Source organism: Vanessa atalanta, chromosome 28 (assembly GCF_905147765.1).
Source record: "Vanessa atalanta chromosome 28, ilVanAtal1.2, whole genome shotgun sequence".
Taxonomy (NCBI): domain Eukaryota; kingdom Metazoa; phylum Arthropoda; class Insecta; order Lepidoptera; family Nymphalidae; genus Vanessa; species Vanessa atalanta.
In genome coordinates, this window is record NC_061898.1 from 867287 (window position 1) to 883042 (window position 15756).

The window sequence follows — 15756 nt, forward strand, 5'->3', positions numbered from 1 at the left end:
ATAAGAAAAAACACAAACATTTAAAAAAAATAGTATTCGTAAATTTTCAGTAACATACTAAAAATCTTTGGTTTAAGACTAAAAAATAATTATGGCACATGTTTAAAACACTAATTGGAAGTCATTAATTACATTAACAATATTATTATTTTAAAATATTAATTAATAACAATTGAGCTCAATATGATTTCACATTCTTACAGCTAAGCTAAATTAACAGGATATAACTTTTTTTTTTAAATTAAGTTCTTATATTTTACAGTTGAGTGAACTGGCTGAAATCATCAGGTAAAGATAAAGCATTATGCCCCCTCCGCGCGACCCCTCTCTTTCTCTTTACCTCTATTACAATAACATTTTAAACTTATTTTCGTCATTGTCATAATTCATTCAATAACAATTTTATTATAGCCATTTAATTTTTCTCAAATTTTGTTAATTTATTTCCTTTAATACACAATATATGTATATAGAGTCCGACAACACATCTTTTTTTGTTTGCAAGCTTTTATATAACATGCATTGATTGTTCGTTAGTTTGTTTACATTTAATCTTACAATGTGAATAAAAATTTCCTCTTCTGATCTTTACAGCATTGATATTCTAGTGATAAGTTCGTTCAGTCATCATCGTCCTCCTGCCCTTATCCAAATTTTACTTGGGGTCGGCGCAGCATGTTTTCTTCTTCCATACTTCTATATTAACTAACTGATAAGTTAATTCACTACCAATAATAATTCATTTATACGGTAGCATAATCTGAACCTGCACCTAGGGTTGGCTTTAGCCAATGGAACTACAACAATCAACGACACAGACACAGAAAAGTGCATGTATTTAAGTATGCGCATGAAAAGTTTTACATCTTTGATGTAATTAAAAATATTTTTAATTGCACATCCGAACCGACGATAGACTCAAATTGGCTCTCAACAAGTACAAAAAAGCTTGATTTGCAATTTCATTTTTAATTTATTATTTCATAGGGTTTCAAAGGAGAAGTGCTGTTAATTTAGTTCGTGGAATGAGAACTCATTAATCAATTGACAATTTTCCATTTTGAAGGCGCCTCACACCTACCATTATCCGGGCATAGCCTATTAAAAGTAGTAGCACTGTCAAAACCTAAAATTTCTCTTTCCTCTTGTATACGGAACGTAAACGTACTTTCATATGTACCAATAAAGTATGCGGCATGTGAACATATAATCTGGTCAATGATAGCTACGCCACCATCTTTAAATGTATCTAACTCAGATTGTGTCGGTAAATAAAAGTGGACCTTATACCCGATATCACTAAGTTGTTTTTCCAATTTAATTAATTCGGAATTCTGCCCATCGGATGCTATGAAGATATTAACAATTTGTGGATTGTAGTTTTTGATAGCGTTATCAATTTGTTTTACCGTTCCTGCAATTGACGGAATATCTTTTTTACGTGATCGAGCGAAATCCTGTCGTCTCCAATGAACACTCACATAAGTATTACAGATTTTATTATTGCAATCGAAGTATTCGGATATGTATTTTTTAGCTCTACTAATGAGATTTTTATTGAATTTCATGCTTTTTCTGCAATCCCAAAATGTTTTAGTGCCATATTGATCATGTAGGGGTATTTCACCATGAGCGAACATCACGAACTTATCTGTTGGGTTTAAAGATATCAGTTCCCATAACTTTGATATACGGCCCTGATATTTTACACATATTGTTTCCTTGACTGTTATGTTATTATATCCCCAAAAACTTCCATCATAATCACAGTCCCCTCCAATCTCCCATTTATCTCTAAACTCACCGTTTTCGAATGCATCATCATAGTTTTGTAATACATATAAACGATCAACTGTAAAAATATTTGAATCTATTTTCGAAAAAACTTCGTGTAATTCCACTACGGGTGCGAATTTTTTTAAAGATTTCACATCGAAAAATTTACTCCAAGGCAGTGGATAGTCGTTTTGTTTCGCTTTCCAGTGATATAAACTATACCAAGGAGGCAAAATTAATTTCCAATTTTCGTGATGTTGTCTAGCATCCGATAGCATGATTGCAAATCTCATGTAGACATCCCTTCTCAAATTAAACCCTTCCGGTGGGTTTACATCGTATATAATAAACTTTTCATTTAAAAAATCTCTATCACAGGTCTTTTCTTTTAAATCACAGTAACCGTCCTGTTTTTCTGCGCTCGTTAAAATAACACAAAGGAATAGAAGACTCAGATTAATTATCATTTTTATGAACATAGAAACGTAAATGAACACATGTATTTTTTATTGATAAGATTCCCTGGAAAGTTATGTACGAATTTGAAATTGAAAATAATGTCAAGTATTGTTATTGCTGGCGAATAGTGCATAGGGATGTTATTTCTGTAATAATAACGATTTTTAATATCGGTTTACTAGTGCTATTACAAAGATATATCTAGATGAGCATGATACAGCTACTCTTTTATTAATTTCGATTTTATATAAATTATCATTAAAATCAAAAAAATTAAGTTAGATAAGTCCCTTTGCCTAAAAATTATTGTAAATTATTATATAATATTGCTGTAAAGCGTATTTTAGACATTTCCTTAAACATGTACGTTGCAATCATTTGTATTAATTAATCTACCTGTACCTTCATGTTTGCATTTGATTTGAATATAAGTGTATTAAGCAAATGTGTTATATCAATAATTCGTGTGCGTTTCGGGACGCCCAATAGAAATGAAGAGTTCGAAATACGGCTTGCACTAGAGAAAGGGAAGCCAGATAGACTGGCGCCGTAACGCGTTACGCAACGTAGCGATTTACCCTTTAAAAAAACAATTATTTTTATATTATATTTGTTCCTAATACTCCGCATACAAAGAATAAAAAGAAATGTTTAATCGACGCAGGGGTTATTGTAAAAACTAATAATCTGTCTCTCCTTTTACCACACATTTAATAATTTATCTTTATTCATGCGAAATATAAAACATAATTTATATTCACTAAAATAGCAACACCAAAAGACTGATGTCATAGTTGAAAGCAGTCCGGATGAGTATTTTAACAAAAATAAAATAATAAAGATCTCGTATAGTTTATTAATTATTAGCTCTTATTAATAAAAATGGAACTAAATGATGTCATCGTGAATCAACCTGTGGTTATAGACAATGTAAATAATTTACTTGTAACATACATAACGATCGATTTTTGCCGTATTGGCATATCCATTTTTCGTATTTTTCTATAAAATTGACCTAATAACATTGTTAAAATCTTAATAATCTCTCACAGACAGTTACGCGAATAAATTATACATTAACACGTTCTCTTTTTGGTAGTTTTAATGATTAATGACTCATGACTAATGTTAACAGTTGAAATTGAACTTTTTTTATTTTAGTGCTTATATTTCAGGGTTCTGGAGTAATTAAAGCTGGATTTGCTGGTGACCAAATACCAAAATGCAGATTTCCAAACTAGTAAGTATGAGTTTATGCTAATTTCTCATTGTGTTCTATATTTGGGTTAACTTGAATGAAACTTAATAAATTGACATGAATATCATGTTGTATTGGTATGATATTAATATAAATGCCACGTTGGTCTATTGTTTGGAAGTCTGATTCCAAGGCTCTGGGTTTAATTCCCAATTTGGTCAAATAAAAAGCCAAAAGTTGTCTGTTACGACAATCAGTCTGATCTTTGGTAACATGCCACAGTGTCAAAAATTACAAATAAATTTAAATTAATAATATAATAAGTGGAATTTATGAAGGTAAATTTATTTCAGTAATATCTTTATATTTCTATTAATACAATTAATGTTGCAATCTGACTGAGACTGTTGTCTGTGCTCAATGTAAATATTATAATCAAATTTTTCAGCATCGGACGTCCAAAACATGTCCGTGTAATGGCAGGTGCGCTAGAGGGGGAGTTGTTTGTAGGTCCTCGTGCAGAGGAACACAGAGGGCTCCTCAGCATAAAATACCCGATGGAACACGGAATTGTGACGGATTGGAACGATATGGAACGAGTTTGGAATTATATTTATAGTAAAGTAAGTATAAAATAGATCATACTGCATACAATTCATTTGGTTTATTTTTTAATTTAAAATAGGTAGGTATACTGGCAGACGTGACATTGTGATTGTTAGAAATAGTACATCATCAAAGCAAATCTATTAATTTGTTACTGTTAATATACTTTTTTGAATGGTGTTCAAAAAAGTATATTAACATTAAAATAACAAAACATAAAATACTACTACTACACTGGAAATGTTAAAAGAATATATACGATGATGTTCAATGGGCGTACTTATAATTATCCATCTCTTCCAGGCAATTCAACTTGGTGCTTGTTAGCTTCAAATTAGGTTACAATTCTTCAATGAAACAGAAACTTTATTACGATGAGTTTCTTAACACACACATACACCTACTCATGAATACATATAATACATACTCTTAGGATTTGTCTAATCTAATTTATTTCTGTTGTTTTATAAACTTAGAGTAGGTAGGTAAACTTTTTGTTATGGAAAAGTAGGGCCATCTGCCATCTGACTAGTTAGTACCTTCATTCGTGGGTTTTGATTCCCAACTGACATGTTATAGATTTAGATAGATAGATTTTTATCTATCTATCTAAATCTAAGCCCTTTGAAGACGTATGGAATGATTTAACATATTGTGTTAAGTATATTCACCACATAAGATATATTTATTTCAAATTCAATTAATTGGATTATTGAATTGGAATTCAATTCATTGGATTTTTATATAAGACTGAATACCAGCTATTTTCATTCATATCTTACTCACACCAACATACAACACACACACACACACACAAACACACACACACACACAAACACAAATGCGCACGCGCACGCATGCATACACATACATTTTAATCCCACATTTGCTTCCTTTTTGATAATTACTTCTCTTATTATTACTTTTTTATATTGTTTCTTTATTATTGTTGTACCTTAAATATCTTGTATACTTGTACCTAATTCGTGATATGGAAGAGCGGAGTTTCCTGGCACAGGCTTTTCATATGCTTAAAAGGAGACTCCAACAACTTTATATTTAAGTACAAACTCGTTTAAGAAAAAAAAAGAAGAAAAAAAGCTATTGGCTAGAACATGTGATTCTTAACCATTGATTCTGGGTTCAAATCCAGACAAGCACCACTATATTTTGTTGTGCTCAATTTTTGTTTATAATTCATCTTGTGCTCCGTGAAAAAAACATTGTGAGGATACTTGCTTGTGTCTAATTTAAACAAATTTTTGCCACAAGTGTGTCTAAAAACAATGGAATGTTGTGAGGGAATGTGCTCCAAACCTTCTTAAAGGGAGAGGAGGCTTTAGTCCAGTAGTGGCACATTTACTGGCTGTAACCTGTTTTTATTTTAAATAGTTTCAAGCAATGAGATATAATCGTTCGCTAACTTTTTCTTGTTAATATGTTTTATATAAAATCTTTTCCAGGATCAACTATCAACATTCTCTGAAGAGCATCCAGTGCTGTTGACAGAGGCACCTCTTAACCCTCGTCGTAACAGGGAAAAGGCTGCCGAAGTCTTCTTTGAAACATTCAATGTACCAGCCCTGTTTCTCTCGATGCAAGCTGTTCTTAGTTTGTAAGTAAATTACTCTTTGCTCGTATGACAAATGTACCATAGCTTGGGCCAACGTTGGAAGCAATTTCCTATACGTTGCTCCGTTATCTATTAGTGAATATATTTACATATAGCCTATTCCAATGGAAGTGGGAAAAAAGATAAACAAACCTTAGATTTACTTATTTCATGCGATTTACTAATAACTCAGCTGTATTGTGCACTACTGAGAGTTTATGATTAATATATCTTTATTTATAATACAACACTATTACACTTAACTACTTATTTCCACTTTAATTTTACTTCCAAAATTCCGATAACAGTTTCGTCGACGTTCGAAACGCCATTTTTCGCAAATCCATAGTGAATGTCATAGATTAATCAAGCTCTCGACCAATGATATCGCGTCGATTCAAGGTCAAATGTTGTTTGTTTGGCTTTTCTCCTCTTATGCTTGGAATAGAGTATACAGCAGAATATGTGACCCAAGCGGGTATTCCCACAACAATTTCCTTCAATGTTTATAACAGGAGTTTATAACTTCGGTTGAATTGTCTTTGGGGACACGTTTAAAAATGTATCCATAATGATCTCTTCACGTTTTGATTAGATATGCAACGGGACGTACGACCGGTGTCGTTTTGGACTCCGGGGACGGTGTGACTCACTCGGTGCCGATATACGAAGGTTTCGCGATGCCGCACAGCATCATGAGGGTCGACGTGGCTGGCAGAGACGTGACCAGATATCTGAGGTGAGAGGATTATGTTCATGTTTTATATAAGGTGTGTACTAGTTCAGCTATTGCAGTAGCCGTTCTCATTGAGATGTTTTTCTGAACCGGGTAGATTACTTCTTCATAATAATTCTAATTAGAATCTATATTAGTGTATCTTATGCCCTTTTGGACCCAGACTACAGACATATTCTCTATATTATACTCGAGTAGTGTGTACATGGCTACGCCACTCCGAGGTCCCGGGTTCGATTCCGAGTCGATGTAGAAAAAGTTCATTAGTTTTCTATGTTGTCTTGGGTCTGGGTGTTTGCATTACCGTCGTTACTTCTGATTTTCCACAACACAAGTGCTTTAGCTACTTACATTGGGATCAGAGTAATGTATGTGATGTTGTCCAATATTAAAAAATATTGTTAAGTGATTCTTCGCTAATATAATAATATAATATAATAATTTCTAATTAATTTTAATTATTAATTAATTTATAATAACGTTATTAAATTTAGATCCAATATGTTTTATGTCAAAACGCCAATACAAAGTTTTTTTTTTAACTTAAACAGATAGAGTCCAAAATGAGTTTTAAAAAAATTTAAGTTTTAAGTTCCATTATCAAATTTTTTAATGTTTTATTGATGGTTTACAGGCTTCTTCTCCGTAAAGAGGGCGTTAATCTCCGGACGTCAGCGGAGCTGGAGATCGTTAAGGCGATCAAGGAGAGGGCCTGCTATCTCTCCCCTAACCCCCTGAAGGAGGAAGCTCTGGACTCTGAGCGGGCGCATTACACGTTACCGGATGGCACTCAGCTGGAGGTACACCTTGCAAGCTTCGGAGAAACGATCTTTCTCTCAAAGATAGTCAAACATAGATATACTATATCATAAAAGCGAAAGTAACTCGGTCTGTTACATCTTCACGCTTGAACCGCTGAACTGATTTAGATGAAATTCGCCATGGTGATAGTTTGAGTTACGGGAAAGGACGTAAGCTAATTTCTTAAAGTACTCCTCGAGGTGCTTAAATAGGGGGTTTGTTTGTTTGTCATTTGGAGGGGAATTGTGTTCTATAGGTAAAGTTTTATAAATTTCGTGCGGGTAAATCCGCAGGTTCAGCTAGTATAACTATATTTATGATATTGATTGATTTAAAGATGGCGTCGCTTCAACTCACAAGTCAAAGAAATAGATATAAACAAACCTTAAATTTACGTATTTCATGCGATTTGCTCATAACTCGGCTACATTGTGCACTACTAAGGGTTTATGATTAATATATATTTATTTATAATACAACACTATTGCACTTAACTACTTATTTCCACTTTAGTTTTATTTCCAAAGTTCCGATGATAGTTTCGTTGACGTTCAAAACACTATTTAACGCAAATCCATAGTGAATACCATAGATTCAAGCTCGACCGATGATGTCTGAACTTTTAATTTAATCTTCCATGGTATCAATTTTAGGAATATTCTTTTTTAGTAGCTGAATTTTTTTTTTTTATTATAGATCGGTCCGGCAAGGTTCCGAGCGCCTGAAGTGCTGTTCCGACCTGATCTCATCGGGGAAGAGTGTGAAGGTATGTTACATTTTGACATTATTGTAATTTTCCTTTACTTCAACCAAGCATATCGTAGGTCTTAGAGGGGGGAGGGGGAAGCTGAGAATGTTCATGAGTGAATGAGGATCCGATACCAGCTAAAGTTCTACTGTTTTTTTCGTGGAACCACCACTTGATGGTAAGTGGCCACTAGCGCCCATAGACATTGACCCTGTAAGAAATATTAAACATGCCTTACATCGCCAATGCGCCACCAACCTTGGGAACTAAGATGTTACATCCCCTTCAAACCGGTACAGAACAATACTAAGTATTGTTGTTTGGCGGTAGAATATCTGATGAGTGGGTGGTACCTACCTACCTACTACTGGATAACTGTCACCCTTCCTCCCAAAGACGGTAACCACCAACGTGATGAATTACTAATACCACATAATACCATTCCAGGTCTACATGAAGTGTTGATGTTCGCAATCCAGAAGTCTGATATGGACCTGAGGAAGGTTCTATACCAGAACATAGTCTTGAGCGGGGGCTCCACGCTGTTCCGGGGCTTCGGTGACCGTTTGCTGGCGGAGATACGCAGGCTCGCACCCAAGGACATGAAGATCAGGGTATTTACATTGTTAATAAGCTATAATTATTAATTATACATCTTGACTTCCGATAAGAAATTCGCTGAGATTCAAAGACGGTTTGCTATTTCGACCAATGATATCGCGTCGATTCAAGGTCAACTTTGCCCATTGGTCCATAGTCGAGGATAGATAACTTGGTTTATACCGATACATGACTTGATGACAAGTTTTGTTTAAGGGCTTAAATCTGGGTGGGTTGAACTCATCGTACGTTCCACTACCTAACGGCAATACTTAGAATAATTGTGTTCCAATTTGAAGGGGAATGAGGCAGTAAACTGCAGGCACAGGGGTCGTAACATCTTTGCATCGGTGATGCAAGGAATGATACATATTTCTTAAAGTACGACGCTACTCAGATGTAGTATCGGCAAAATTCGTTAAACCATTTAGGACTTTCGTACCTGTTTTCCGCTCTCTAAAATGAATTCTTTGTTAAATCGTAACAATTTAGTAAATTTCAATCAAGAATCCTCTTTAATTTTCTGCACGTCTACGGCTGGAGCTCTTCAGAATGAGACCATAACCGTTTTAGGGTTCCGTAACCAAATAGTCAAAGTCAAAGTCTTTATTCAATATAGAAGTGTTTACACTTGCTTATTGATTGTCAAAAATCTACCACCGGTTCGGAATTTAACACCTCGGACCTGAGAAGAACCGGCGAAAGAAACAGCGGGATATATTTTTTTAACCATTTTCCATGTACAATGATAATTATATTTTAGTTATTTGAAACAGCCTGGAGGCGATCATTTTATTCCCAAGGTGTGCAGTCAACTAAAAAGTCATTAGTGTTGTAATATCCTTTAGCACACAAACGCTCTTTAACGATTCTTTTAAATTTAAAAATGTCATGTCCGTATGTCCGTCGTGTATGTCACAGCCACTTTTTTCCGAAACTATAAGAACTATACTTGAAAAAACTTGGTAAGAAACTTGGTAAGTTGATGTATTCTGTGAACCGCATTAAGATTTTTACACAAAAATTAAAAAAAAACACAAAACTCGGCTTACGTTATTAATATATGTATGCGAAAATGATCTTTACGCTAACGCAATAATTTCTAATGTCATATAACCAAATTCGCTAAATTCACGATTGTTTTTTAATTTGTCGACGCTACTTTTAAATTGTAATACCGATGTCTATGGACGAGGTTGACCATCGGGTGACGCATCTATCAGACCGTTAACATACATGACAACTAAAATAAAAATATATTAAGAGACAAAAAATCCGAAGAACAATTCTCATATATTTGAATTACGAATCTTCTCGGGTTGTAAACAAAACAATTCGTCAAAGTTTCATCAAAATCGGTCGATTAGTTTAAAATATAGACATAAGTTTTTGGTTACATAAGTACTCGCGTTATAAATGAATCCATTAATATTTCAGATCTCAGCGCCTCAAGAACGTCTCTACTCCACGTGGATAGGAGGCTCGATCCTCGCCTCCCTGGACACGTTCCGGAAGATGTGGGTGTCCAAACGGGAGTACGATGAAGAAGGACACAGGGCTGTTCACCGCAAGACGTTCTAAACCACATCTCGAATGCAAATAATAATACAGCTGTTTTGTTTTGCTGTGACGAAAGCGTAGCTTCCTAATTGCTGAATCGGTTTTTGATGAAGTTCATTCCAAGAGATGTGAAGGAGATTCGTTGTGAGGCAATCTCGTCTTACACTGACTAACAGTTCAACGCTTAAATTTATATATAAAGGTGAATATTTTCTTTTCTATGTATATATACAAGTTCTTCGATGTTATATTTAATCTGTGCTGGTTTATTTTTTGTTATTGATCTGTGCATTGTGTTTCGACTTTGTGTTGTCAGATTATCAGGCATCGGCGATATTCGAATTTTGTGGCATCATGCAGATGTCTTTGTTTAACCTTACGTTGTACGGTTTGTGTGAAAGAGAAACGAATTTGATATCGAAATCGGTTGAACATTCGCCTCATCTCTTTCTAACAAACGGTTTACTGTGAAGTTAAAGAGAGACAGGACGAATGTTGCATGCGTTTAATGTTATCGTACTTTGAATGAATTGGCCAGAACGATGTATAGTTTTATTAGATGTGAAATCGATGGCATCTGATACCGACAAAATTCGATTTAATTTTATCAGACACATGCATACGGATTATAAGTAAATGGTATGTTTTAAAAGCCTCAAATTTTCTGAACGAGCACTGAGCGAACAGTCGTTGAAATTATTCAAACAAATCAAAGTCATAATAATAAATGTGTTCACATAAAGTGATCTTCGTTATTTATCCTAGATTAATTGTGTGGTATTCTTCAATGGACACTTTGAAGACTCGAGCTAATTTCATAATTTATATTTTGAACTGTCCGAGATCGAGCTCAACGGAACAGTTAATTTTTGGTATATTTTAAAGGATTATATTTTATGTTAAGCTATCACCGCTTTGAATTGTAGATTTTACTGAGAACTAACCGATATGAAACTCTTTTCCATCAATAAAAGATGCGATTTGCTAATAACTCAGCTATATTGGGTACTTAATGGTTCTTGTTTAATATATCATTGTTTATAATACAACACTATTACACTTAACTACTTACATCCACTTTAATTTTACTTCCAATGTTTCATCGAAGCTCTAAACGCCATCTTTGTAAATCCATTTTGTGTCAAAAACATTATTACCAACACTGTTTCACTTAAAAATCTAAATCAAAATACACTTTATTCAAGTAGGCTTTTACAAGCACTTTTGAATCGTCATATAACAAACTATTTAAAGTAAAGCTACCACCGGTTCGGAATGTAGATTCTACCGAGTAGAACCGGCAAGAAACTCAATAGTTACTCTTTTTCAACATCATAACTCAACATATTAAAAAATAACCAAAAGTTAAATTCACAGATAAATTATTTGCTTAAGTTGGAATGATACACTTAGAGTAATCTTAATGACAGCTTTCTTTAGAATTCTAGGTATTATTATTTATTTTGCATCTTAAAATAACTGAAACTATGAATTATGCATGTAACATGTACTTGTTTTTTAATAAAACTAATTCCGTTTACATGTTATATAATAATTTATACGGTAACACAAATATGTACATTATTGTAATTGGTATAACATGCTGTTATGATATTAAACATGCACATTTAGTATATGCATGTTACATGCAAATGCATGCATTAGATTTAAGTGTAAGCGAGCAAGATATAAAGTATTTAATGTTGAGAGATTTTTTTGTATTCCAATAAATTATTTTTAACTCAGGTATTCGTTTTATTTAACCAACTTGTATTGTTAGTAGAGATGTAGCCGATTATAACTTTGGCTGACTTCCTGACTAACCGAGTCGGTTGTACAGAGACGAGAGATAGTTGATTTTTGTGTACAAAATGGTGTTCTTCACGTTTTTTTTCTACCAATTGGATAATATATTAACAATACAAACATTAACAGCCTCTAAATTTCCCAGAAGCCACTTCTCCCTTTGAGGAGAAGGTTTAGAGCATATTCCACCACTCCTGCTGCTGCTCCAATGCGGGTTGGTGGATACACATGTGGCAGAATTTCATCGTATGCAGGTTTCCTCACTTACATTTAATTATCCGCCTTCCTATTACATAAATGATCACAAATTCTACCGCTCAAGAGCGATATTTAGTTATGTTTCCGGTTTGAATAATGAGTGAGCCAGTGTAACAAGGCACATGGAACGTAACATCTCAGTTCTCAATTGGTCAGTATTCACGGTCACGTAATGTTCCCCTCAGTTTTTTTTTACATTAACAGCCTGTAAATTTCCCACTGCTGGGCTAAGGCCTCCTCTCCCTCTGAGGAGAAGGTATGCTGCTCTAATGCGGGTTGCGGCCACACGCAGGTTTCCTCACGATGTTTTCCTTCACCGCCGAGAACGAGATGAATTATAAACACAAATTCAGCACATGAAATTTTAGTGGTGCTGCCTGGGTTTAAAATCGCAATCATCGGTTAAGATGCACGCGTTCTAACCACTGGACCACCTCACTCTCTAATTTTTGATCGATTCCTAATAGAACCTAATAAATATTTTCAGACACAACCCAACCGTCGCCCACAGTCTCCTGATAGACGACGATGAAAGCCTATTCGCTTCAAGTATAGACTTCAACGATCCAACCGTGTTATACTTCCACGCTTTCATAGCTACAATAGGCTGTTTGACTGGTTTTTAAAATCCATTTCATATTATTTAGTAGAGGTTAAGAAACCCAGAAAAAGTTGTTTGTTTTTTAATTCTAGTACATATTTGTTGAAAAATTTCAAATTAAAAATTCCATATTTAAACAGCGTGCGAAAACGCTACTTTCACAATATGGCGCTGCAATGGGGTCGGTTACGTCACTTGCCTGTATTGTAATCGGTGGCACATATAATCCACATACAGTAGGCAAACGAGGTTAACAAGCAAGTGACGTCATCCTAAACCCGACTAATCAGGATCGTTTTGTGTCACGTGACAAACGTTTAAAAAATGCATTTTTATTTATGGATTTTTGAATAAATTAATTATTATTTTCAGCTTTCGTTGATAAACAACCATTTTTAAACTCATTATATATACTGGTTACAATAATTGACACTTTATTTTTCGTATTGTCGAATAGCGTATTGTTAAAAATGTCTAATTAGTTAAAAAAATAGTAATTGTCTATGGAATCGTCTTATTGTTTGATGAGATCTTTATAATATTTGACTGGACGCTAGACTGTATAAGTAAGTAAGTAAGTCTGTGGAGTTCTCAAGTTGAAGGAAGGATAATCGATTGAAAATCGCGTGAACGTGAACCCTCAATAATCGTTTAAAATGCACGCGTTCTAGCCTCTGGGCCGGTTTCTATGCTATAAAATATTAATTATATTTGTACATTGTTTATTAATTGCATCCTTGCGAAGCCGGGGCTTGTGCCTAGTACAATAGTAGCTGAACTGGCTCTAGAATGAACAAAGAAGTCTTTCTTGAAACCAGATGACAAAGGCCTTTAAATGGCATGAGCAAGTGTTATCAACACGTAGCCGCGCGATTTAAACTCCAAAAAGTCAAAAACCGAGGTATTATTGTCTAGATAAAGCGATAAAATGATTTGTATTATTATTGAGACCAAGGCTATGACTTTTTATTTAAAATTATGAGAAATTAATAAATAAAATAGAATGAATACTATTTGGAACGACATAAGATACATATATAATTCTATTTAACTAACATCACTGTATTTTTAGATATTGAAAAAGAGTAACTAGTGAGTTTCTTGCCGGTTCTTCTCGGTAGAATCTACATTCCGAACCGGTGGTAGCTTTACTTTAAACAGTTTGTTAGATGACGATACAAAAGTGCTTGTAAAAGCCTACTTGAAAGTTAAGTTTTATCGGTCTTTTATATAATGTACCTTTATTAGTTGAACCAGTTGGATTCGTGTCAAAAAGACTAGTGCGACCAGTTTGTCAAGTTAAACGGATAACTACATTTATTGGTTTGATGTTTCTTTTGGAATGATCGTTGAGTCTTAGGTACAGTCGAAGGTTGCATTTCTACAACCGTTGAACTCCTTGCTAATCTTGTTGGAGTTTTTACTTCTATTTTAGCTGCGTTCAATGATTTTGGTTTAGCTGCTGCTTGAGAATAAGCTGGTTTAACAGGTTGTTTGTTGTCAATGCTGGATTTAGCAACATCATCCTTTTTTAAATCATGATCTTTTTTGTTCTCATCTACTTCGTCAGTTAACATATCTTTCGGAGACTCTATTATACTAGAAGTTTTATTATCTTTATCTTTAAGTATTTAAAGTATATTTTGATTTGATTTGATTTGAAGTTTCTTAACACGGCTTACAGTAGTGAACTGAACTGAACTGACAGAAATCGTCGCGTCAGGAAAGGTGATCTCTCTCTCTCTCTCTCTCTCTCTCTGTTTCTCTTCCTGTCTCTTTCTATTTTTATACGGTTTTATAATTGGTATTATTTTAACATACTTTTTGGTGTTGATTTAATTCATGCGGGATTTTAGTAACAATTGTAACAAAAATTTTCATTGTCATTCTTATTTAATTATTCTCAAGCATTGTTAGTTTGTTTCATTATGTCTGTTATTTAATAAATAATATATACCGAAAGCAACTTCGTTCCAACCAGGTGGCCGGACACACATCTTTTTTTTTTTTTAATATATGTTCTTATTGGCTAAGGTCGATTGAGGCGTAATGTTTTAAAATACATAACGTATAAAATGTTCGACGTTGTGCAATTGATTTTATTATTTAAATTTTATAAATTATTTTCCATTTTTTAACGGCTTGTCATTTTGACGTATACATTTGTAAGACCATGTAAGACGGGCATGACCTCTATGACCCCGCCCCCGCCGCTCTCAGGGAAGAAAATTAACAAATTATTTTCTTTTAACTTAAAACAAGAACTTAATGCTTCAGAAAAACAAGTAGGAGGATTACTTATCTCTTGCTTGAGATCGAATACAAGTGTCAACTGTTGGAAATATTATATTTTATTGATCAAAGAACTATTTGCGCCGTCATCTTCGCGATATACTTTTATCTTAATAAATATTACTCCAATAAATATATAAAAGGTAATGATAAGAACTTTATCTATATATTAATGGTAAATATTGTCTATCTGTGATACAATTTATATATTATAGTTTTATATAACTCCATACCCTATTCCAATCATAAGAGGATAAAAGCCATATAATCAACATTTGACAGCAAATTGACGCGTTATCATTGGTCGTGATATCGCGTGTTCGTGGTCAAATTTATTATATTTTTTTATTAATAAGTAAGATTAGAAAAACGTTTTCGATAACACAAAGAATTTTCTTTTCTTCGAGTGTTTCTGGTGTATATCCTGCCCTTCGAATGGGCCTGATACATTGTCACCACCGACAATAGAAATAAGTCATAAGAAACATTAACCATTCCATATACGGCTAATTCATCAATATGTTAACTCCCTTGTGTCTGAAATTGCACTGTTTAATTTAATCATCAAATCGAAACAGAACCATAATATTACTGTTTGGCGGTAAATAGTTTGATGAGTGGGTGGTACCTACCCAAACGGGGTTAATACCACCTATAGATAAGATAATTAAGAGTGATAATTTTCTTCTAAACTTATAATAAA

The 15756-nt window shown here is 33.9% G+C and overlaps 2 protein-coding genes across 2 annotated transcripts; one reads left to right on the forward strand and one right to left on the reverse strand.

The window, feature by feature from the left end:
* On the reverse strand, positions 1-2305 carry LOC125074625 (GDP-fucose protein O-fucosyltransferase 2). Its single transcript, XM_047685996.1, has one exon. The coding sequence runs from the start codon at positions 2253-2255 to the stop codon at positions 1041-1043; it is 1215 nt and encodes a 404-aa protein (XP_047541952.1). The 5' UTR covers positions 2256-2305; the 3' UTR covers positions 1-1040.
* A 710-nt stretch (positions 2306-3015) lies between these two features.
* On the forward strand, positions 3016-11835 carry LOC125074629 (alpha-centractin). The gene is made up of 9 exons (XM_047686002.1): positions 3016-3165; positions 3411-3475; positions 3882-4056; positions 5503-5654; positions 6247-6390; positions 7022-7187; positions 7885-7954; positions 8384-8550; positions 9974-11835. Exons 1-9 carry the CDS (start codon positions 3118-3120, stop codon positions 10115-10117), a joined length of 1131 nt encoding a protein of 376 aa, XP_047541958.1. The 5' UTR covers positions 3016-3117; the 3' UTR covers positions 10118-11835.
* Positions 11836-15756: the final 3921 nt, after the last annotated feature.